Here is a 26,256-nt window from a genome sequence, read left to right as displayed (position 1 = left end):
ACAACGACGTTCTTCTGTCACGTTCTGTTCAAGCAGTAACAAACAACTAAAGGACAAATTTTCTGAGATCCAAAGAAGGTAACCCCTCCCACTTCCCACTGGTTTACTTGAGCATCACTTGCTTTAATGCAGGCTGTAGGACATCAAAAGGAAACACACCCCACTATGTACATTTATCTTAGAGCTAGGGGTACATAAAATGAAAACAAAGCATGGCAGGAAATTATTTCCTCCTGCTTGCTTGGCAGGCAAGTTTCCTCCAGGGCAGGAGCAGCAGCATTTATAAAAGAAAGGGCCCACAAAGAGTGACCTGCACCTTTTCCAGGGATGTCTTAAACAACATCCTCTCAGGTCACCTGCCATGATATATATTATGATCATATGATATTAACATATCATATACAAAAGATACACAGCATCTGTTCACAGGCAATTAAAGTGGCACATCTTCATGAGCTCTGAATGCTGCTGCCCACTAAGTTTCACTTTCCTTAACACTCAGGACACAGCTACAATCTCAGACTTCCTGACAAGACTTTAGAGTCAGTGATTTCTACACCACAGTCCCCCAGGAGGAAGTGGGCTGGGCTGGCTAAGAGCTCTCTATATAAAGCTTGGGGGATGCATGTTCTGATAAACTCTTCCACCTTTCATACAGATAAAACCCAACTGCATATTTTTTTCTTATTAACAAAATCTGAGCAGCTAGAGGGGTTGGGTTTGTTTTAGTTTGGTTTTTTACTCTAAGAACAACTGATGTAAGAGTAAGTCAATAAGCAACATACAAACAGGTCAGGCTGTATTGAAAAGACAATCTATCGTGCACCCACACAGAGACAGAAAAACTGACAGAGCCAATTGAGTTACAGTTAACATTTCCTTTATTTCATATAAGAATTCCTGAACTGAATGAAGAGTGATATTTTGGCCCATACTGCTAGACTAGATAAATTCTTTAAGTATGCGGTGCCACAGTGTACACAGTACTGTAATAGCAAAAAAAAGACAGCCTGGGACAAGTTTCATTTTTATTATTAGCAGGAGTTAGACGTTTCAGATAAGGATATTATGCATTTCTGAATTTGCCTGGAAAGTTAATTAAAACTATGAGAACATTTTAAAACAGTATAAAATTGCCTACAGATACTCATGATACTTTGGTAGGGGATGCAGAATAAAAACCTACATCATGTAAACATTCAGTTAACAGATACTCTGCACTCTGAAGCCTAAGTAACACACAAGAGGAGAATAAGTACACAAGAAACCTTATTTTCTACACAGAATGTGCTGTCAAAGAACAAAAGTGAGGCTTTGAAATTTTTTCCACGTGAAAATAGAACCACTGAAACAAAACTGTACGGTCTGGTGGGTGATGCAGGTCATGTAAAATGTTAGAGGCTTTAGCAGAGGTTTAGCAAGGAACAAGTCCAACTACTTGCAGTGTTCCATAAAAATGTACCCCTGATTGCTTACTGGGGAAAAAAAATAAAATCATAGGCATACAGAAACAAACACAGGAAACAACCGTCTGCTAAAACACAGGATGTAAGGTGGCACTATATATTAAGTTATCCTTAAGCAATGTTTAGAAGAGAGAATTATATTTGCAGGAAGCTTGAATGAAATGCTAGAAGCACGGTGATTTTGTTTAACAACCTGCAAGGTCAACAGCAACTGCTTTTTCTTTAAATCAGGAGTTTGTTTAAAATAACACGAATTCCCTTCTTCCTTCCTGTTCTTAGGATCAAAAAGTCAGTTATTTTCACTTTCAGTAAAAGTTTTTAGTTGCATATTCTAGGACAACTAGACTCCAGGGATGATAAGTGTACTTTTTGAGTTGCAAGCTGTGCATGTCTCATGACTGCCTCCTCAAGCAAACACCTTACCTTTTAAGAGCTGTACATGTTTTCTCCTTTGTGTTTACATGCTAATGCCCATTAAAAATGCAGATAAATGAAATCTGTCTCAAACCAGTAATGGGGGAAAAAATCCACTGTTTAATATGAAGAAAAAGAGCATTAAGGCTTGCATTATTATAATTTGCATTGTTAGGCCTTGGAAACACAAGAATTTGTAGCTATAACCAGGAACTGAGCTTGTTTTGACACTGGTTGCCACAGAAGGGAAGAAAGAATTCCTCTAAGGAAGATGTGATGAAATTAAAATAAAAGCACCTCTTCAAATCTTTCCCAGGCTTCTTTAAGCTGCCATCTGCTGGCCAGCTCAGACTTGAGGGTGTGATGAAGGACAGGCTGGCTAACTTAGAGAGTGTCACATGTGCTTTATTTTGTCCTCTCTTAGGAAAAGATTACAGTTTTTTGACAAAGTTTGTAAGTAGTACCTATGGTCTGCACCATACTTTGACACTTATCTGCTGTCAACAAATTCATCCAGTTTAATGAAGCCAGACAATAATCACAAAAATTGATTGAAAAGCTAAAGCAGATATGTTTCATGCAAACACACCAGGTGTGCTAATAATCCAGCAGTAATGGTAATGTAAAGTCTTTTTTATTTATTAAAAAAATACTGATTACACTCTTACTGGCACCTACTACATTATTGGGGGGTGGAGGGCCAAGGTAAAACAAGAAATTAAAATACACCATCTGCATCTCTTCTCACAAATATGTGCTTTTGGATGCTTACACCAAGTCTTACATAGCCAGTAAAAAACTACTCCAAGCTTTTGCAGACTCCAGTGTTGAGTATCTTTTTCACATCTGGCCCTACCAGTTGCTCATTAAGAATTATATTTCAACAAAATCATATTTCACATAAGTGACTTGAGTCAAGTGCCTAGAAGTAAAATTGTTTAGTTTCAAAATTAAATGCAGGTATGAAATTCATTTATTCCTGTATAAACACTTCACTGCTTCTGTCCACCCCTCTTACAACAACTTCAAAGCCCAATTTTTTGAAGGGAGTGAACCTTTAATCTCTAATATGTCACATCTATAAATCTTTTTGAACAAGTCCACACTCCCACTCTTATCTCCCTCTCAAACTAATTTATCAACTGAAAATTTGGCCATGCCTGATTTTATAGTATTTCAAATAAACCCCATTTAAAAAATATCCCCTAATAAAAACAAAAGGCATTTAAAATATTTTTTTAAATGTCAAATAAGATGCATCTTTCAAACAAGAAAGAACTGAGCACATCTTTCCTAGAACCTGGTTGAAAAGGACAAACATTTAAGGGGTCTGTAGTTAACAACAGTTCTTGACAAATAACAGTCACATCCAGGTTCCATTCTGGAACAAGCTGTTCACAAAGAGTATGGGAGAAAAAGAAAAGGGAAAAAAAAGACCAGATTCCTCCTATATACACCTTGTGGAGATGTATGTGCTTGTAGAATACACAGAATTATTCCTATACTTGTTAAGAGAGCACCTCAACGAACACTTAGAAGTTTTATAGTGAACACAGAAATGTGAAAGTTAATCATTAAATCTATTTAAAGTTGAGAAGAATTACATTCTACTCAATTAGCTGTGCAAGGCTTTCACCATTACCTGACTGTGTTTATTTTTAAAATACTTTCCCTTAATACTGGGAAAGTTTCTCTCCACATGAATGCTCTCAGGACACACACATACTTAGCTGTTTAGAGAAGTGCTAAATAAAAATACAAAAGGGGGAAAAGTTTTTAAGAGCCACCCACACAATCCAGAATTTTTGTCTTTCCTTGTTTTGTAGAGCAGGTCAATATTAATTTCTGAAACACATGCCTGACATTTTTGTTTTATTTAACAGCAAAAATATATCTAATATAGGAAACAAACTGGGCCCAATCCTTAGTTGGTCCAAGTTCAGGTCAGTGTAGCTTTAACCAGTCCAAGGATTTAGTCCATTAATCTACTTCCCCCTGCACCCAGTCCCCCAAAATTATTTAACAAGGTGTGTTTTCAGTTATGCTGTTTGGGACTTTTTTTTTTGATATTTTAACCCTTTGAAAACAATTAATTCACTTTCTAATTTGTGTACCTGTGTTCTATGAGCAGTGTATGAAGGTAATTTTTCTCAGATCTTTTACTGTTTAGCAGTAGCTGAGTAAATTAGTGCTAAGTTTTAGAATTTCCATCTCAGCCATACGTAAGATACAACCACATCCTTTCTTACATATGAACCATTATGTTACAACCCAAAATCCTACAAGAAAGAGTCTTTTGTTAAGAAAGACTTCTGGATAATTCATTTTATAATCATAATCTCGAGAAAGAGAAGAATCTTTCTTCTGAGTCCCCAATATTTAGAGATGCATAATTTGAGCCAAAACCCCCCAGATTTTTCCTTAAACCAGTCTGGTTGAATAGAGAGCCCCAAATAGACCATTACACAGCAAGTCCCACCAGCAAAGCCAATCCAGCAGAAGCCGATAAGCCAAAAGATGGGAGTCTCTCAACTGAGAAAACAAAATAAGTATTACTTTACCTGGCTGCTGCTATGGACATTATTTCCTGTGGGACCCCCTTTGCTTGTTTTATTGGGGTACAGGAGGGAGTATTTATTGAGGTTTTTTAGTTAAAATGTTTTTCCAGTTACAGTTAAGATATACAGCCATTAACATGCAATCTTTTTCCCCTACCCAAAGGTAAACTGTTTACTGAACATTGCCTAGATATTTAACTGCATTCATTACAGCACCTCATGCATTTGTTAGGGGAGATGAAAGTCTCCAGGAGAGCTGGAAGCCCTATTCCCTTGTTAGCAGGCAAGTATTTTCTCTACAGTTTTTGTAACACAGACTGGGTGAAGCTGTTTGTCTATGGATATTTTACTAAATCCTACCAACTACAGATCCAAACCCACCTGCAAAACAGCATGCATACTTCACCCTCATGCTGCCACTCTTTGGCTGATTGGTTTTAACAGTGTAGATGACTTGGGGAATGGTTTAATGGATTGTATGAATACACTTCTGGTACATACATTTCATTTATTGTATGCCAACTGAGAAGAATCACAGTTCCAAATATGCAGAGCTAAGACTATGATTAGCAAGTATCAAAAAGATACATCCTTCACTGCCTGTTTAACTCTACTGGGGTTGGAGCTATTTGCATCACAGAGAAATAGCACTAAAACAGCCTGAAAACTAATTTGAGTTAAAAGGGGCTCTGCTCAGAAGAATGTCCAGTTCTAGATCAAACAGAGGATTAGGAAATCTGCTTTGATATAAAAGCTATGGCAACATGACAATATTGAGTTACATCATGTAACTAATGTAGTACACTTACATAAAAATCTGTAGAAGAAAATACAGAACACAGTGGCATTTTACTTTGCCTCTAATAGAAGGTTACAATTCTAAAACGTTGTTGGTAAATACATTAAAAACCACAATAATATCTCGACGTCCCCAAAGCAGACGTTGGTGTTACAATAAATGATTTGCAATGCACACGGTAACAGATTCACAGAGGCCAAAACTGGAACTTGTCTAGAGCACCAACGTTAGAGAATTCGCCTTTGAGTTTTGCTTTTTTTTTTTTTTTTTTAAACAAGATTCACACCTGATAATTTCTGTAATTAAATGGCTGTGTGCAAACACCACTTTTTTTTTACCTCATTCTCAGTTAAGGAAGCTGAAGGAGATGAACTCTTGCTAAAAGCAAGAGTTGAAGATTCTGCTGCTGAAGCCCGATTTCGCTTCTTCAGAGGTTTACATGCATCAGACAGATTTTTCGTTGCTGTAAAATAATTTTGGTTTACAAAGTGAAGTTTGGAACTTTAAAATGTTATCTCCCTGAAGCCATTTAAAATATTCCTTCAGATACAAGAAGGAATTATTTAGGTAAGTCTTCTGGGCACCTACATAGGACTGAATGAACATGAAGCTTTTGAAGCCATGTATTTTGGCTTGATTTTAAAAATAAAGGTCTCCATTAATCAAATATGTGCTAAATGTTTTCCCAAATTTTTATAGTCTCATTTCTATTAAAATCAAAGTATCTTGTGACTTAAGACCTCTTTAAAGCAGAGGTAGCAGTTATATGAGAAGGCCTACGTGAGCTCATCACAATCTGAGTACCACTAACACTTTGTTAAGAGAAAATTTATATACAGGAGCCAAGTACCACACATTAGCCATGGCACATCACCACTCCTACACCGTGCAGGACTTGCTGGAGCTCGCTTGTCTTTGGCAAATCACTGTAACACCTGCAGAGACATGCTCTGATAGCAGTTACCTTCAACTTGAGCATCATTAACAAGTCTCACTTTGGTGTTTCCATCCAAGGTTCTACAGAATTCCCTCCACACTGCCTCCCATCAAGCACCATGTCAAAGGACTAAAACCCAAAGTACCTGATGACACTGATGGCCACTGCACTTGTTTTACTGGGCCAGTGCAGGGGGCAAAGGGGAGCAGCAGGGCTTGTTCCCTGCTCACCAAGACCTGGGGCACCAGCTTTAATCTGGTGCCATCCCACAGGGAACTTGTGAACTGCTGCTCTCAGTCAGCAATGCACAATTTCAGTCCAGGATCCAGCTGCAGGAGGGCAGTGAAGGAACAGGGCTCCCCCCCAGCTGTGGCACAACTGCAACTGCTCACTGAGTCAGCGGAATTCAGCCGCTGGCATTTTAAAAGTATTTAATTGAAAAAGTCACATTAAAACTTATTCTGACCACATTACCTGACTGGTTCTTTTGTGAAGAGGAGGTTTCTGTGACCTTAGAAGAGTTTGTTTTTGCTGTTTTGTCATTGCTTGTCTCCCTCTGTCACAAAAAAAAATATGAAAAAATAAAAAAACTCCTAATTTATGAGTGGTTGGATACATCTGGCAATTAGTTCTGGATTTATGTCATTCAAAAGAAAGTGTCTTTACAAATATCTGAATGGTACTGCAGTTAAACTAGCCCCACTTAAGTGAACTTTAAAACTCATTTACAGCACAGGGTACAAACCCATAAACAAATGAGAAATATTAAAGAACACAGTACTTCAGCATCCCACTTATCCATCCCAAATTCAGCATATCAAAAGGGGGAGTGCTAAACACAAAACTTGTAAATTACCCTTACTATTCTTTGTACAAACGGGTCAAATTAAGACCTTCAATTATTAAATTGCAGAATTAGTATAGAAATTTGAGAGTAAACCCTGTGCAGAAATCTAAGTCTCAGAGAGACTTGCTTGCAACTCCACAACTTATAGCAGTGCCATTTTAAAAATTACTATGGTTAAGATTGTTTCAGCATTTCCAAAATAAAACCACTATTTTCAAGGGAGAATGAACAATACCTAAATTTGCTCCAGATTGAGAGTTCATGATTAAAAGTTTAGGCCAAAAACAGGGGAAGTTTTTGTCAAATCTTTGTCAAAATGAAGACATTGCTCCTTACACATGCACTATTTTTTTTTTCCATTTCTTATGTTACAAATTCATTCAAATCACTAAAACTGTAGCCTAGAATACTTAACCCTGTCATGCCCACCTGATTAATAAGCACAACTCTACTGAACAGAAAGCTTTACACACATTTCCAATGCTTTACATGCTTTTTCACAGACTTCATCTGACAATCAGATTTACCAAAGATGTGCAGGTGAACACTTCAAAGGCCAGGGAACTGATTTATTTGTAAAAATAAACACAAATGGCTACAGATGTGCCACGTTGTGCTTTTACTGAGCTCTGAGCTGCCTACCACCAATGCCACCAGAGGCTCCCAGTATGGGTTTGCTAAGATTACTGTTACACTTCTGGGCAAAAATGAAAGTAAAGAGGGTATCAGGAGGAGGGTGCCAGACTCTTTTCTGGTGCCCAGTGACAAGACAAAGAGTAATGGCCATAAACTAAACCACACAAAGTTCCACCTCAGCATGAGGAAAATTTCTTTACTTTGGGGTGGCAGAGCATTGGAACAGTTGCCCACAGAGGTAGTGGAGTCTCCATCTCTGGAGACATTCCAAACCCACCTGGACACATTCCTGTGTAACCTGCTCTAGATGACCCTGTCTTGGCAGGGGGATTGGACTGGATGATTTCCAGAGGCCCCTTCCAATCCTAAGGATTCTGTGATTCTGTGAAAATGTACAGGATAGTTCATTCTTAAATTTAAAGTACACTTTACAGAACCCCCATTTTGTTAATGTGCATTTCATATACATCATCAAAGCAACAATGAACAAATTAGTTTTTCAAAACCTCCACATGGGCACTAATGGCTTGGTTACTTTATGTGAAAACATTCTGATTTTGTAAATAAGAATTAAGGACAAAGGGAGAGTACAACCCACAACTCTGTGCAAGTAAAATGTCATGAAATCAAAGCTCCTCCTATCCAAAATGATTGTACCTAAAGCCTGCAGGTAAACTGGGAATAGCAGAAAGAAGGTGTATGGTTAGTGTTTGCTTTTCTGAATCATTACATATTTTCCCTGTCATTCACTGAATGTTCTACTAAGCAGCAGCATATACAGCTGGAATTGTGAAGGCAGGAAAAAGACTAAGAGAGAATTCCTGAAACTAACTGTAAACCAGATCTGACCTTTCTGTGGAACACAACCCTGCTATATTGCATTTAGAGTTTCCAAACCACCTAATATTTACACACATCAACCCCCTTGTAAGCATTCTGATAAACTGACCAGAGAGAGAACAACATTTTTAAAATGCACATCATAAAGTCAGTGCTATTCATAGCCATTAGTGCTATGAATATTATGGGAATCAATAATCTCATTCAGTTCTTTATTTTCCTGCTGGTATATTCACATGTGTGTCACAGCACCAAAGATACCAGAACCTCTCATGAATGAACTGAACTGCAACCACCTTTCATCCTACTTCTGAGAATGTAGGCTAACTGTAGGGTACAAATGCTGGTGGGACAAGAAAGTACCTTTAGAACAGAAAAATAAAGGACTTTATAGGAGGAATTAATTGTAATAAGTTAACTTCATTATTCCATCCATCTCATGTATTATAGTATATGCAAATCAATGATACAAGTTTAAAAAGGTTTGAAAAACTGCTCCTAGAAAGTCACATGAATATGCAATGACTAACCCATTCCAGCAAGAAGTGCAAAAACCAGTTTTGGCTCTTCTTTCTCCAGAGGTAACAACATTAGTAATTATCTCTGTCCCTTGCTAATCAGCTCATTAAGCCTATCTGAAATTCTCTTATTTTAATATTAAATTCTAAGACAACAAGTTGTCTTAATATCTACAATATCAACAGAATTAGCAAAATAACCAGCCCACCAAACAAACTGACACCTACAAATAAGACCTCTACAACTCATTAAAAAAAATAAATCTACTGCCTTCTATCAGGTTGTTCCATTTGCTTGCTGTACCACTGAAATTCAGAGCAGAAAAGGAGCCTGAAATTTGTGTGATAAATATACTTTTACTGCAGAAATATAAATTTACTGCAGTCTCCTAACCCAAGAAAAGGGGCAGCATGCCACTCTAAAGTGTCCTATAGCCTTCCTGTTTGTGAAAAGTAGCTTTTCTGTTTTGCTTTACTTGCTTTCCTCTCTTCTGACTTTTGTCTAAAGTAACTACTGGCTAAAGATATTTCTTTAACATTCTGGTAAAACTAACTCCAAATCAGGAGGAAAGAAAAAGAACTACAGAGCATAACACCACAGAGAGGTCATGCCTCCCTCTGCACATTCCTTTGGGGAACAGTTTAAGTAGCAAGTGCAACTTGTCCTACCTCCATCCTCAGAACCAAAGGGAAAAATCCCCCAGTGGTAAGCTCACATGGATCTCTGAATATTGACAACAGTTTGGTAAAATATATGGGCATTTCTTTTTTAATCCTGAAAATGGAAATGCTGACAAACTTAACTACAGCAATGTGACTGGTGCTGCTATAAATCAACCCCAACAAACCAAGGACATAATTACCTTCCGATTATTCTGTTTATCCATCCTGAGTCTTTTCCTAGGTGCTTCCTGAACTTCAAAATCTTCTGTAGGCTCCTTTGTCCTCTTTTTTTGGTTTCTTTTATTTCCATGTAAATTACCTTGGGATGGGGGATGGGGGAAACTCACGTGAAAAATAATCTAAAACCCACTTTGAAATTATTTGAACTGATCTAGTTATTTAAGGTACTTTTCTTTCAGTCATTATTTTTAAAACATGGATAAACATTTACACAGTTTGATGACCTCTTAATGCTTAAGGTCTGGTTTCTGGTGCTAAAGACTAAGTTTAGAAAAAAATCTAAATCAACTGCTTCATAGTCAAGTTATTTTACAAAGATGAGTCTACCTATACAAGCACTAGTTTAAGATCTGGATGTTACTGCCCAACATTTATTTCACATCATCAGACTGCATGTGATTGAGCTGTACAGCTTTTCACTCTCCTGCCACTTTGTAACAGTGTCTTACTACTAAAATTACTTTCTAAATCCCCTCCTTAAGCCTACTTTAACTGGTGACATCTATTAAGGGGCCTCTGGAAAAGATATCACCAACTGTACAGATTAATTCTCTTTCTGACCTGGCAATTCCAGAGTCTAACAAGCTGATTGTATTTTACATGAGACCATAAGATCCCTTTCTTTATGAACTTGAATACTATGAACAGAACCACATTGGCCATTTTAGACCACAAAGTTATTTATATATTTAGATGGTTGTTCACTATTAAGTTCAAGCAGCTGCTAAATACCAAAGGTCACTGAGTAATCTACATACCCCTGCCACAGACTCCACTATTGTCTGCACCTCAAAAAGATAGATGAGGGTTTGGGAAGTGGTCTGTTTCATCAAGATGAAACGACAACTTAATTAGACTCTTCAGTACTCTCTAGTTTATGAAGCTACAGAGTATTATTAGTATGAAAACTGCAAGCTCCAGGGGCACAAATATGTTAACTGAAAACTGCCCTACAGGTACAAGCATTCTATTTCAGTGGGAACAAATGTCTGTAAATATTAAAAATATAGCAACTTGAAAATATGGATAATTTTCAAATTAATGTTCTTATCTCAACAATCTAGGACATATTCTATGATCCAACTGAATCCACAAGGCAGACTGAAATGGCTCCAGGAGAACCTGCTACTTACAAAAAGCCAGCAAAAGAAATCCCACAACATTCTTCCAAGTTTAAGATAAGAGGACTTGAGATGGGGAGCAAGTGAACTGACATATTTTCATCTGTAGGTAACTATAAATGTACACAATATATGTACTAGAAACACCTGGTACAGGTACAATTTCAATTACATTTCTTGCAATATGACACTGAGGAAGGTGAACAAAATTCAGCACTACAGTGTTAAGATATTTAATTTGGGATCCATTAAAGTTCTAACGTCAAGGAAGACAACATCTGAGATAAAATGAAGAGATTATGATACGTGGGCGATTACATAAAAAAATACACTCAACAGCTACTTATAATGATGAGCTATTTGCACAGAACACAAATTTCAATTACTTCTGGATCTTGATCTCCTTTTAGGTGAGTCTTGAAACACTTTACGTTTGGCCTCTCCAATATTCTTCAATGATGAACCTTGAGAGATACAGAATGTGTTTTTTTTTTAAACTGATATCCAAATATTTAACACTTAAAATTTTAAGTTAAAAACTTTTCAATTTTCCACAAAATGATGTTATTTCACACACACACACATAGTTAACAAAACTGACTGCCATTTTTATACAAATTTTTCCAAGTCTCACAAACTTTCAAACACTCCCTCTCATTCTTGTCATTGCCCAAAGCAGCACCTGTTGGCTTCTAATACTTCCATATAAGTCTTCTTACAGTGCTGTAAAGCTATTTAAATTTGAAAAATGATCGCTAGTTAAATTTGATAAAGCTCACGCAAATGGCAAACTATCTTCTTCCTCCTCCTTTCTCAAATAAGCAACTCAAAACCCCCTCAAATATTTTGGAAAACAATCGAGACTGTTCATCAAAAACAAGCACCAGAAAAAAGCAACAAAAATACAAGGAGAAAAAAAATAAAGTATTTGCAAACTTGCACAAAGTCCTAAAAACTTTGAGTAGCACAATAAAATGCCAAATGGCTGAAGGGTACAGAATAAAGTCTGGAATAGTTCTTCCTGAGTTGATGATGATGTGAAGTAATACACTTTAGGCAAATATGAAGAAAAGGTGTAGCACTGAATAAATTTTTTAAACCGTTTCTAACTGTTCTATAAAAACAACATCTCAAATTTTACTAGCAGTTAACACTTCACCTTTCCTTCCCACCATCCACTTGTAACAAGCAGTGGATGCAATGGCAGCTGCTTATGGGCAGAAGAAGAATGAGAAATCAGCAATGTCTAAACAGCAGAAGGTTTACATATAACAACTTTTCAGAACAATGAGCAAGAAATGTAGACTTCATGGGTTGCGTTTATTGTAACCATTGGCATTCCTTTGCTATTGGCACAAACACCAAGAATTAAAACTGGAAAACAGTGAAAGCTGTTTTCCCTACAGGGTCTCAAATATGTGCTTAGTTTAATGCCACTATGTATATCAAATTTAGTTAGAGTACACTAGCACAGTTTTACGTTTACCAGAGTCTTCTTCAGATTTGGGAGAGGTCACTATGGCAAACTTTGTGTTATAGCGAGCTTTCTGTTTTTCACTAAGCATGTTCCACTGCGATTCGAGCAGCTCTTCAATCTCCTCACTTGAAGCATCTGGATGTTCAGCAACCACCTATACATGCAGAAATAGGGTTGAATTAAAAAAAAGTGACCATTGGAAAGAATGGTGTACACACTTCCATCACTTTGGAAAACTGGATACAAACAGCTAGCTGATATTTCTGCTGTAGACAGAACTAGAATAAAGCCTACTGTATCCAGTTTTGCTTTAAATAACCACTTCTCTGTCTGTCTTTTAAAAAAAAATCAACTAGCTTATTCAGAAATGTTAAGACTAATTTTGGAAGTATCTATTTGCCTTTTGCCATTCAAAAACTGGAGTAAGTGGAGTAAGTATAAATCTTGTTTTGTGGTCGTTAAAAAAAAAAGGGTATTGCTTCTCAATGAAGTTTAAATATAGATCCATAAATGACAGGCAAGCAATACTGGAATATACGTTTGCCTAGAAAGAAATCCATCAATTCAGAGCAAAACTCATTAATCATAGAACCCAGTACACCTAACTCAGCAGAGAGATTTACATAAGTTACCATCTGATGCAATTTCCCTGTATTGATTCATCTTTCTTATATTATGCATATGAACCCTAGCTGTGCATCTCTTTTAATGCTATAAGCAGGACACATAATATCCAACAACATGGAGTTTAACAGAGTTTCCAGAAGTATACTCAAAAACAAAACAAAACAAAACAAAACCAAAAAACAAAAAACCAAAACACCAGTAGTAAAAAAAAAAGGAAAAAAATCCTCCCAAACTCCTTCAGTATACTCCTACTTAAGGAATATCAGATTTGATTAATCATCCAAGTAAAAAAACTCTATGCTTGTGCAGAAATGAAACAGCAAGTTTAAAAACAATTCTTCTCATCTCATTACCCAACATTCCCCAAAATGAGTGATGTAAATGACACCCCAAAAACACAGAGCAAATGAAAAACTAAGTCAAGAAAGCCAATTGTTCAAAGAGTAACACCATTCAACAGAACAGAAATACAAATTTTCTGGTAAGGTGAAATGAGTAAACCTAATTTCTTAGAATTAATGGTCTTACAACTACATTTCCTGTTACCAAACAGGATGCAAGTGTGACTCTTGCTTTTCCAAGTATTAAAATAGCTGCAGTACCTTCCTTCCATTGGTCAGTGTCTAGTATGGAAATCCATGCAATAATTTTTCTCTTAGTAGAATTGCCTTGTTTGTACCTGGCATAATCCATCTGCATAAGGCTTGAGGAGTACAACTACCTTTGAAAGCCTCTACTCAATTTAGATTAAAATCCAGCAACTGGATTCACATTACTGAAAGGGAGGAACATAAACCCACAAGATACCCCTTCCACAAATCTCACTTCTTCAGAACACAAAATTAGCATCAATTTTGACTGCTGTCACAAATGTACAGGTCATTGTGCTCAATCTTAATTCTCCAAGAAATAACTAGATTTATTCGGAGAAATGAGATACACATTAACATTACCTCCAGTCTCAACAAAATAAGAATAAAAATAACTTTCAGCTGACTAGCAGCACTGTGAAATGACAAGGAAAAGACACTGAGAATTCTTAATGGTGAAGGGACCCTTATAAATAAGGCCTGCAAACAAAAAGCTCCGTAGTCTTCTCCAAAGTCTCCATGTTAGTGAAATTATTCCTTAATTTTCCCCACAAGAGACTCAAGGCCCAAATCAATTGATGTAAACAGTGTAGCTCTCTGCCTCTCACTTGAATGACACCTTTATCTCCAGTCAGACACTTCCCTACTATGCTTACTAGCCTTGTATTTTTCACAGGGGAAGCACACAATACAATAGTACAAAACACATCTTTACTCCTTTGGTAACAGCACAAAATACTTAATGCACCACTACAACCACAAAAGTGCTCCAAGCTTTCAGCACCTCCCTCAGGGATGTGGGAAGTGTGTCTCCTAAATCATTAAAAACATTCTCCAGCAGTTAAATAATAATAAAATCAAACCCATATATGAATCTCACTACCACACAAAGCCAGACTCCAAGCAAGACACAGCAGAAATGGCTCCACTTTTAAGAGAGCTTGGTATTATTAGAGGCCCCACAAGAGGAGTCTTCAGCCATCCCTTTCACTTCCATCCCTTCCCAAGACTGGGGACAGAGAGCCTCTTTGGGGTCTGTAATGCTCCTTTTTTCTCAGTTTCTACACGCAAATACTAAGAAAGTCATACACTAAACTCTCCAATGCCACCAGTTCAAGCAGCTCAAAACCAGGTTTGTTTTTTAGCCAACATCATCACTCTTTCTAAAGCATCAGATCATCTACAACACAGCAAAATAAACTCTTGGTGAAAGTCATGCAAGTTGAACCAGATAAGCCTAACAGCAGAGGACACTCCAAATCTCAGGTTAGAATCTCCACCTTCCACCAATGGCATGAACCTGCCAGTTTAAAAGCAACATGAAAGGCAAAAAGCATAAATATCTAAGTTGGTGTTTTCTCACTTTGCCAGTCAAATTCCAATCATGACAAAGGGAAGACAGGTTCTCATGATCAGTCAGAGGTATCTGCAGCTTTCACAACCTAGTGCTGTTCTACCCACAGAAGTGTTTCTGTACCTGTTAGAATGGATCACACATTCAGGCAGATTTGGGTTTTCATGACAGATCTCATTAAAAGGTATTCTAGGCAGAAATGGTAGGATGCCCTCCCTCTAAAAATACATAATATTTTTAAACTTATTTCCTTCTACTTTAACTTTGTGCAACATTAGCCACTATCACCAGTGAGAATTTCAAGTTTAAGAAAATTTTTCAATTTCCTGAAATGACACTGAAGAAAATGTATTTCCTCAATTTCATATATTCTAATAGTCTTCATATTTTCCATCTATTAATTTGAAAATTACAGTATAACAACAGCAGGGAACAAAGTGCCATAACTGGCACAGAAAATAGAAATACCAGAGACTCAGCACATCTCTTCTCTGCAAGGTGTGTTTGGCTAAGAGTCCATAAAGCCAGCCATCATAATCTCATTTCTTCCAGAGAAGCAACTGTATGTCCCTCAATATTGCAAAAGACTTCTTGCTATGGACATTGAAGGCCAAGGTGATTCCCTCTTGCAATGTCACTTACAGAAGAACTGGGAATAGAACTCATGTGTCTCCAACATGAGACAGATGATTTACCCATACAGCTTTTCATAATTAGTATGTCAAAATCTGTATTAAATTGTCTGGCTACAAAACCATTTCTTTTCCAGAGCCAGCAAACTGCAATGCCAATGCTCTTCTCAACTTAACCAAAGCCACTAAAAGGTTTATATAATACTGTGCTCATTTTCATTCTCAATATTACCTTAAATTTCAATGATCTAATAAGATCCCAGGTTGAACCACAACTAATTGACTTCCATCCAACAGAATCTGCTTCCCCAATATTCCTTTATAAAGTTTACATCTATTAATTCTTTTCTAATACAAGTATGCTACAATGAAGTCAACCATTCAGTAGCTAAAGAGTATGACAAAGTCAGCACTAAACTTCTTGATCCTTCTGTGAACAATATGTAATAGCACAAGTACAAGAAAACATAAGATATCACACTAGCTTCAGATCATGGAACAGTACTGTAAATGGACTAAAAGACTGAAAGAAAGAAAAATCCTGATTTTAAAGTAATGGTAAGTCCTGTTTGAAAAGTAATGAGCTACACCAGCAGTAGTGCTTTTTACACTTTTAAGTCTTCCTAAAACAAATTGATAATAACATACTGTTTTATTTATTCTACCTTGTATTGGAGTGTAAGTGCCTCAAGAGGACCTAGTTTCTGTCCCAGAAGATTGCACACACTGACAGTGATTTTTACAAGCATTGGTAAGCAGCTTCTTTTGAAGCTCAGCAAAAGGTTCCAGGTAAGTAAATTAAGTTTTGGGGTGTTCAAAGATAAGGGAACACACAGAATCAACTGAGCCATGTCCTCAGAAAGAATGTAAAAGTTGTCTACAAGCAGACTGCCATGAACAGCATAATCTTTGTTACAGTTGCCTGAGCATATATGTATGCATATGTATTGTATTGTACATACACTAAAGACAAAATATGGCTGATACAAAGGACTACTGGTTTATGTGGGAAGATACTAACACAACTTTTGCTTGAAATACAAAAGCAGTTATCACCATCTTGTTTATATGGCTCACTTACATTCCCTTCTTTCTCTATTTCTGCTTAGAATAAGATTTGATGCAGGCATTGTCAAACCCAGAATATATAGATTGTGCAGTAATAACTAATTTTTGTTTACTAAAGCAAAGTAGTTTCTTCAAGTACAAAAATGAGAAGAGGCAATCAACAATAATAACAGCTCAAAGAGACTAACCTCATCTCTGTACTTCTGACAAAAGACCAAAAACTGAGATACTGCATCGCCCTTTCTGCTTCGTGGAGTAGACGCTGGAGTTTTCTTTCTATTGAGAGGGGAGCCTATCCCTCTTTTGGATTCTGCCTGTTCAGATGACTTTTGAGGAGTAGTATTCTTATCCTCCAACTGACTGCTCTCTTGCATATCATCAGCAGCAGAGAGTTTTGATGTCCTTCTCCTCCTCTTGCTAGGAATGCCAGACTCCTTCACTGATTTCAGATTTGGAGTGGTTTCTTCATGTGAGTAGGACGACTCATCCATCTCCTCCAAGGGTTCCACAGCAATGCCAACCTCCTGTGCCACTCGAGGGTTGAGGTGGGGTCTGTCCCTGACATAGATGAAGGTGTACTTGGCCTTGCGCTCCTCCACTGTCATGGCCACAGCTTCACTGGCCTGCTGCACACCCATCTCCCACTGCGGCCGCAGCTTCCCCGACACCGGCTTCAGCATCTGCAACACGAGACAGCCTGTGAGCAATCTGCCCACCTGTGACTGCAAAATGCTGACATTGACATCAAACAACCCCACGAGACCAATTATCATGCAGGTCTGTAATTCAGAGCTCAAATGGAGCTGTATTTAATAATACCGATACCATAGATGAATCCATGACAAAGCAGAAGAGTACTGATGTTTACTGAGTAACAAACAGTGGGAAATCACCCCATCCTTTGCATCTATAAATGAAATGTAAGACTCCTGTAAAACAAGCTGTCTTTAAGCTTTTTATAATACCTATTTATATCCATACATCTCTGTAGTGCTAAAATAAAAAGCTCCAAATCTTGCCTGATTTGGGAACCTCTTACCTTTATTTTCTCTGCTTTAGTGAGGGCTTGTCTTGCACTCTCTTGGCATAATTGTTCAAACTGGTCTTTTTCTTTGAAGGGCACCAGGCTCTTCTCAAATATCCAGGCTCGCTCTGGGGCATCTCCAAAAAACTGAACGTGATATTGACGAAAACTCTTCTTCTGTCCTGAAAATTAAAAAAACACATGTATTTAAGATCTAGACTCTGGTAAGCCCCTGCAGACTTGAAGTCTGTAAGTTGCTACAGTTGCCATAACAAAAGCACAATAAAACTGGATAACCTTTCAAAAACACACTTAAATCAGTCTGAAAGTCTCTGAAAGATAATGTATGAAGTCTGACCCAAAAGCTCAATAGTTTAATTCCCAGCAAGAACATGCTTGGCTAAATTAACTTGAGGTTACAATCACCTGTCAGTTTTCCACGTATATTAACTTTACATGTAGGTCTGGGTGTTTCTGAAAATGAATTCAGCATTTAACTCCCAAGGAACACTGAGAAAGTTCCACAGCTTGGAGAGCTTGTGCACTCAGCCTCCTCCCTAAGTCTCCTAAAATTTATCTTTTTGTACTCTTAAACAGAGACATGTATTTAATCTGCTTTTAACCTTTGCAATCAAAACTTCATATTAATCAAGATTTTTCAGGAATCAAAGAAATCAATAAAGGATTTGGCTGGCGAAAGGGAGAGTGGAGGGATAAAAATACAATTTTGACATCTAAATAAGAAGCATTTTTTCTTCTGAAACTAAAAATATTTCCTTTTTTCCCCTAGAAAAACAGGAGGAACATTGTCTCGCTGTGGTATGATACAGGCATACAACCTTTGCCTTCCCAAGGTCTCAGCTATTCTACAGAAAATGGGGAAGAAACCACTTTCCAAACTCATCAAAGGGTTCACAGTTAACAATGAATTTCTAAAAGGCAGAGGTAAGAGATCACACTTAAGATGTCCTCTAACACCTTGTTCATTAGAACTTGTAAGTTTGCCAAGTGTTCAAATTATGGTCTTGTTTAAAAATAGAAAAGGTTCTAAGCTGCACTTCTGTGTTTGCAAATTCAATCCTGCTGGATCAAATATGCTCCCTGCAGTACCTGTGGTTCCTCCAGTGTCACCACACCAGTTTGTCCTACACATAGACTAGACAGCAGACAAACTCAGGAAGGATGGACACCCACTAGGTACCAACAACAGCCACAATTCTGTTACAGGTGACTTCAAATTATGTCAAGATTCCATTTGGAATTCCATTATTCATACACTGCATGTCTTCAGGCTCAGTCACCAAATAGATCTAATTGATTGCTTCATACTCTATTTTTGGGGTTTCTAGAGTTAGAAAGAACTTTCTTTTCATGGTGATTCAGCCAATAATGGTGATTATTTTAATAGGGGATTATTCTTGTAAAATATGGCATCTGGAAGGGTAATAATGGTATGGGCAAAAATTTTAATATATACATGTAATGTTTTATAACAATTACGAACTTACACTATATATAAAAACATCTATGAGTACTACAAGAACTGTAATGACTCATCTGAGATCAGATACGAGAATCTAGAGGAAGGGCAGAGGGAAAGTCTTGGGATTGTAACCATCACACATCCAATCAGTAATCTAACATATGTTCCAGAGTTGCCTAGTCAGGAAAAACTGTCTTGCACAGCAATAACTTTGTGCTCATCAAGAAAATGTTTAAGTAGTAACTACAGAGCTCTTATGACTTAATCTGTCTATTTTACCAGGATGCCCTGGCTGCCTACAGAGAAGCCACAGCCTAGGATTCCAACCTCCTGTAAAGATCTGCCAAGAGCCCACTTGCCAAGCAGGCAGGCACTGTGCTCCTTTTGCACTGTAATGCTGCACAGCTGTAACTGCCTAATTAAGGAGACTAAGTAATACTTCCTGCCACTAGAGTCACAAACCTAGTGGTGAATGTTCAGGTACCCTCTGAGAGTTGAATTTGTACCAATGCTCCTGGATAAAATAATGACATTCATTTGTGGTCGCATTTCTCTTCACAGAGAAATGCAAGGCACAACTTCCCAAGGATTTTCTGGGATTCACATTCTCTGCACCTCAGAGAAAGAAAAAACAATTCTTATCTCATTTACTGCTCCTGTGTTTTGGAACAAGTGGAATGCATTGTGGAAGACTGTTTACCTGAAGGGAATTGGTAAATGGATTCTGATGGGAGTGTTTTGATTCATTGACCAATGGAACCCATGTTTGTGTGTCAGGACTGTGGGCTGACAGTCACAAGATTCTGGGCAGTTTTGTTGGGTTGAGTGCTTGTGTAGTTTCAATTTAGATGTAGTTTAATATAGTATAGAATAGTATAGTATAACAAAGTAATTAATTAGCCTTCTGATATCAATGGAGTCAGATGCATCATTTCTCCCCATCGTCGGGGTTGCCTTGATTTTCTGATATTCATTAACGGTTGTTACATAGGGAAACTTAATTTTTGGCCCACAGAATCCTGAAGCAACTAATTGTTGGGAGTTTGGGAGAGTGATCTGGGAACCCACCACTTCCCTGGTGCTTCTCTGTATCTGAGCATCTGTGGTTGACCACAGCCAGAGACAGCATATTCAGTGAGATGGGGCTTTAGCCAGACTCACACAGACTTTTTTACACAAAAATGTACTTCTCACAAGTTGAAAGTTATTAATTTTTATTAAGCCTAATATTTTATTCAGCTGGAATGATCAAATCAAGGGGCAACATCCAGAAATTCAGACTGCTTATAAACACTTGATCCTAAGCCTAGAAATGAAAAATACAGAGACATAGCTCAGTATTTCTACAATTCACTGACAAAAGACCTTTTTATTTCTTGCAAGAAGAGACTTTTGATAGTGCCTAAATAATAAAGAGTAGGTGGAAGGTAAGACTGAAAATACCTACTTGATAAAATACAGACATCAGAATGCATTTATTAGTCAGGATGGCTGCTCAGACACTGACTAAACTCTTCAAGGAAAAGGCAGGCCCAAACCCACTCCAGAGCAAATATGAGAAATGACCATCACTCCCATTACTTCAAAGAGAGGGAAATTAACATTATGAAGTATGTGAGCCCTTCTTTCTGTTTCTGCAGCACAGGCTGCATTCAGACATTGGGTTTTCCTGGATCTGTTTCTATAGTTTCTGATAAAGATGCACCATGAAGATTCTGGATAATGAACATAAACCCTGCTCCTTTCAAGGAACAGAGCAATTGTTAGGAACAAATACACAGCTCTACTACTCTCAAAATCCATCCCTTTATGTCATATTAGACCTAATAATCCAAAGACTAAAAATGACAGGGACTGCCTGATTCAAACTCTGAAAGACTGCAACAAGGAAAATTTGTCTGAGGAGCCTATAATAACATTCCAACAACTGTATTATGAATGCTTGAAAAGGTTCTCAAGAAGCCATTTAGTTTACTACCAATTTTGAATATAGCTATAATCCTAGAGATATTAATCCAATTTGTACTTAAAAACCTCCTATGAATGAGATCAGACCATTTATCTGGGCAATCCATCCCAATGCTTCACTGCTTTCAGCATTTCCAACTCTTTCTTAATGTGTAGTCTAAATATTTATTGCTACTAAAGCCTCAAAAGTTTCAGGTATCAGGACAGAGAACAAAGGTGCAAATGAGATTAAGAAATTGTACAGATTCATTCCTAAAAATTTCATTAATACTTGGTAGTTCCTGCATTTTAAATCAACTAATATTGTATGTAGATATCAGTACTGACTCTATGAATCAGAGAAAATTTAGCTGCCTGAATTATAAATTGCTTTTAGTAAATCACAATCATCAGGAATATTTAATTCCCATCAGCTTTAATAAAATTTTTAGCCTATATCAATTTACCAAGCTTCTCCACAGAAACGATGAAAACACTCTTAGGTTTATTTTTTTTCTTTTTTTAAGAAGACTCCACACAGTTTGACAGCTCACAATTTTGGTATCTTTCAGATAACACTTGAGTTAAAAGACACGCTGCTATATACTCAAGAATAGCATTTACATGATTTTAACATTCCTGCTGACAAGTTGCTGATAAACTGCATAGATGAAGAACAGAATTTTTCCAAAGCAATAATTTTGTTTACCTGAAGAAATCTGAATGACATACCTTTTAGTTTAGTGTAGGCATGGAGAACAGGATCAGCAGAAACCATACATGGCCACCATGGGAAGCCAGACACTTTGGACCACACTAGATCTCCTATATTATACTTCAACAGATGGACTTTTTCCTCTTTGACGGTACTCTGAGTTTGATCTCTCTTAGCAGGAGCCTTAAAAAGAAAAAAAGAAAAGCCAAACCGATCATCTTTTTTTCAGATATGCATCAGGGGTAATAGAAGGAGGAAAATAAGAAATAGTTCAAAAAAAGTGCTGTCATGTTTGCTAGTAAACAATAATTGCATTTCATGTGTAATGAAAACCTTAAAGTTTAAGTCATAGCTTTTGTTCTCTAAAAGTGAAAAAAATCCACATTCTAATTACAGTTTTGTTTTTAATTAGAAATATTGGCAAGCAAGCTGTGGTTTGCCTTTGTCTTTTTAAATAACTTCTGAGAGACCATCAGGAAGGCTTCATTTGATTTCAAATACATTACCTGAGCACTGGATGAAGATGTGGAAAAGTCAACCTCCCTCTGTATTGAATATTATTAATCAAGTTAAGTGCTATACACACTAATGTACTATTAGATTAAAAAAAAAAAACTCAAAAAACCAAAACCAAACAAACCCCCCAGACTAGAACAGACTGAAATATTGTCTTTATGTCTGAATAGAAACTACAGAAATAACCAGTTTTAAAACCCCAAGCCCTCCATCTTTCAGCTCTTTTTTCACATACTGAGAACTTGTAACATGAACCATTCCCCACATACTTTGTGAGATTTTTTTCTGTTCCAGTTCTAACAGTAGACGTTTGTGAGTGCTCCATTGATGCTGTAAAGCTATTTTAGCTATTGGAAAACAATTACAGAACTATTTCCACTTCAAGGGATAGATTTAGCTACAAGGGTGTTTCATGTTCCCCTATGACAGACACATTTTTACTACATAATAACAAAGTTCAGCAACACAGACATTATTCACCAACTAAAACCATTTCACAGAGTTAGCTGCATTTTGTCTCTTTGGATTCATTTGTTATATTTTATATAAATAGAGTGCACCTTTATCTAGGTAAGCATTAACTCTGGAAAAAAGCACAGAAGGTGTCTCATTACAAACCTATCACATATTTTATTAAATCACATATTTTGAATCTCCTTTTAAATTTTCTAGTACTAAATTTATATGCAACATTTATCATTCATCTTGTATAATACCAGCTCATCATTCAGAAGGCAGTTAAAATTAATTAGAAGAGGCAAGAGGAAAGAAAGAAGACAGTTAAGAGAGCAGAAATCTAGAATTTATAAACAAGTACTTGGAGCATTATGCTGAATCAGAGTAGGCCACTTTACCTTGTACCTATTTTCAAATCCAGCAAATACTCCCATAAATAATTACACATTATATTCCAAACACAAACAACTAAAATCTCTGATGTGCTGCAACTGCATAGAGATTTATTTGCAACTCAAACATGGAGAGGTACATCCAGTCAAACCCCCTAAAACTCAACGTACTTAGAAATCAATTTCTCAAAGCTTTTAAAACTCTGCTTGGTAAACGTACATGAAGCCAAGTCCTCTGATTGCTAGGGACAATTACTCATCCAGTGATTCAGCTTTTCTGGTGAATTCAGACTTGGTTCATGTGACTCCAGCTGGAGCTACATTCCCATGTCTCAAGGTTTTTGTCTCTCTGAGGATTCTCTAAGACTGTCAGAAAACCCCTCCTGTGAGCTTGCCTCAAGTCCAGCACTCTCAACAGACCAAAGAGATTCCAAGCAGATGTGAAAAATCAAATGCTCTTTCTAGCAGTTAAACATGATGTGAAAAGTTATGCTTAAAAACCAAAAATTAAGAAGCCCATATGTCAGGGGCAGGTCTGGAAAAACATTAATCCTAACACAACAAACCAACTTCAGCATTTCAGCTGAAGAGGTAGGATGGAATTTTTTTTCAATGAATCAACTTTTCAGAAATGTGAAAGCTACTCAGGAGTCTGAAACTCATTTTTAATTTATGACTCCCTGTATTCTTCAGAAAGTGCAACTAAGCTACAAAGATTTATGACTCTAGTCTGAGAGGGAGCTGGCTGGAATAATGAAAAGGCTCTAGCAGTGCTTCTAACTGCAGCATAACATAAAAGGGGTGGCAGTACAGGGGAGAATATCACATTCCAATGCGTCTACAAGCACTTCACAAAATTTTAGAAAAGCCCAGAATACTTTTACTATACTAGATCCTGATAAAAAAAATGACAGGCTCTGATAAAACCTGCAAGGTTTATCTGTGGTGGGTTTGATGTACTTATGTTTTTTTCTATTGATAAAACATTCATACTTTAACAGAATGGCAAAATACAGCACAGCATTCGATATCCATGGAGCTCTCATATGAGATTTTTAAGAAGTTCATAGAAAACATTCACCACTTGCTCACTTCCATCTTACCTTCCCACACCATTCTGGTTTAGTTTGATTTTCTCATTCTGGGAATTGCTCTGATGTATTCCATAGGTACCCCAACAGTATGCAATGAGGTGCAATTCCTGGCATGCACTTTGGACATGCAGCTGTAGGACACCAACAGTTTATTCAATACTCCTTCTCAGAAACATTTTTGCAAACCAAATGCAGTCACATGCACAGATTTCACAGTCATATATATAGATTTTACTTCAGTATCCAGCTAGGGTTATTTTAATTATTAATACAAGGGGGGGGAAAAATAATTTCGAAACAAATTTGCCACCCAACCCCCTCTCTTCTCATACACTGAGGACTGAAGCTCCTTTATAAGACACCTGTATTCTCTGCATTTTTAAAGAATAGGAGATCACTGTCAAGTTACAAAATCGTATAGAAGAAAAGCAATTCAGCTTGCAGTTTATTTTTCCTCCCAAAGGAAACAGAAATTGTTTAGGGAAGTCTGAACTCCTAACAATATGTGGTCAGACAGCACAGGGCATCTGTGCACCCATGAAGATGGAGAGGCAGGACTAGAATAGAAGCACAGTCCTGTGGGCTGTGTGAGTGCAGGGAAGAAGAGAGGAAGAATGCAGGGAACATCTCCTGCCAGGCCTGACCAATTCTTCCTGCAATGATATTTAAGCAAAAAAATTAAGATGGGAAATTCCTGGTTCACAACACAACTGTTAAGAAAGGGAAGATCACACAAAATCAAACTATTTTAAAATACCTTCCTCTCAAATTTTGGCTCCTTTGTGTCTTTTTCATAACTTCTTTGTTCTTGAAATTGTTCTCATTTGTAATTAGATCTCCTACCCATTAATGTCAGCAGCATCCCTGTGCTGCAGAGGAGCACAAAACACTCTCTGGTTCTGCCACTGCTAAGTAAGTCTAGAGTGCCCTGCATATGCCCCATTCCATTACCTTGAACTGCAGTTTTGCCAGAATTAAAACTATTCAATTGCAGAACTTCCTTGAGCTTTCCATCCTTAGTTACAGGCAAGCTCTGCAGCCTGAGGAGCTCCCCCCTCAGTCACCCCAGCCCCAAACTTTAAACCAGCTACACTAAACATCAGAAGGAGACAGCTTGGGATCAGAGTACTTTTCTACTTTGAGGAATTTGAAGATTTTGTTCCTCTTTCAAACAGGAGACTGCACAGAATTTACAAAGATGGGCCGTGCTGAGGTGGAGGTGATGACTCCCACAGAGACTAATCCTAACACTGGATACACAAACCATTCCACAGGCTTTGCACTACTCAGGATGGCAGACACTGAATGTCCTGACTTTCTGGAGCAATGAAACAATTGCTTGGAAAGGCAGCTAGATGGACTTCAAGGTTATTTTGTCCAGGAGGATGTGGAATGTGAAAATTAAGGAAGTCCTTTACAGCAGCTGAGTTTCCCTTTGAGAAATTATGACTAGAGGAGAAGCAGCATCCTCAAAAACTCATCTGGGCCATCAGCTGCAATAGGCTGAGAAGAACTGAAAAATAAAACAAAAATTTAACATGCTTTTCCTCTTTCCTTAACATATGACAGATTTGTTTGTCATTCCCTCAGCACTTTCACAGGCAATGAGTGACAGGCAGATTGACAAGAATTCACAACACTGCTGTCAGCATTCTACCAGCCCAAAGAAGTGGCTTGGCCACAGAAAACACTAGTATTTAATTAACTTTGGCTACATTTGCTCAAAAAAATCCAATCAACTTCCATTTAGTTCTAATCTGCCTGAATATGATGAGACAAGAACACACCATGAATAATAGATCATTTCAAAGTTTAAAAGTATCTTTAAATTACCAGAACCAA

At 37.3% G+C, this 26,256-nt stretch overlaps 1 protein-coding gene across 4 annotated transcripts in view; it reads right to left on the bottom strand.

Moving 5' to 3' along the window:
• The window catches only part of NSD2 (nuclear receptor binding SET domain protein 2), a 74,526-nt gene that overhangs the window by 22,469 nt on the left and 25,801 nt on the right, over positions 1-26,256 (bottom strand). For 2 of the 4 annotated variants that reach the window (XM_054295693.1, XM_054295694.1), the window contains exons 3-10: positions 21,974-22,139; positions 17,827-17,993; positions 16,976-17,467; positions 12,526-12,670; positions 11,426-11,503; positions 9,879-9,997; positions 6,649-6,730; positions 5,576-5,700 (exon numbers count right to left, since the gene is read on the bottom strand). In XM_054295693.1, the coding sequence (XP_054151668.1) occupies positions 5,576-5,700; positions 6,649-6,730; positions 9,879-9,997; positions 11,426-11,503; positions 12,526-12,670; positions 16,976-17,467; positions 17,827-17,993; positions 21,974-22,139 (1,374 nt within the window). Of the gene's footprint in view, positions 1-5,575; positions 5,701-6,648; positions 6,731-7,934; positions 8,040-9,878; positions 9,998-11,425; positions 11,504-12,525; positions 12,671-16,975; positions 17,468-17,826; positions 17,994-21,973; positions 22,140-26,256 lie in introns of all 4 variants that reach the window. The other 2 variants (XM_054295696.1, XM_054295695.1) reach the window with 2 other exon arrangements.

The sequence above is a fragment of the Melozone crissalis genome, unplaced genomic scaffold, assembly GCF_028551555.1.
Source record: "Melozone crissalis strain CALT ecotype California unplaced genomic scaffold, PUWL_Pcris_2 ptg000006l_1, whole genome shotgun sequence".
Lineage (NCBI taxonomy): Eukaryota > Metazoa > Chordata > Aves > Passeriformes > Passerellidae > Melozone > Melozone crissalis.
Note: the sequence above shows the minus strand (reverse complement) of the source record. Positions and strands in the feature narration are given on the sequence as shown.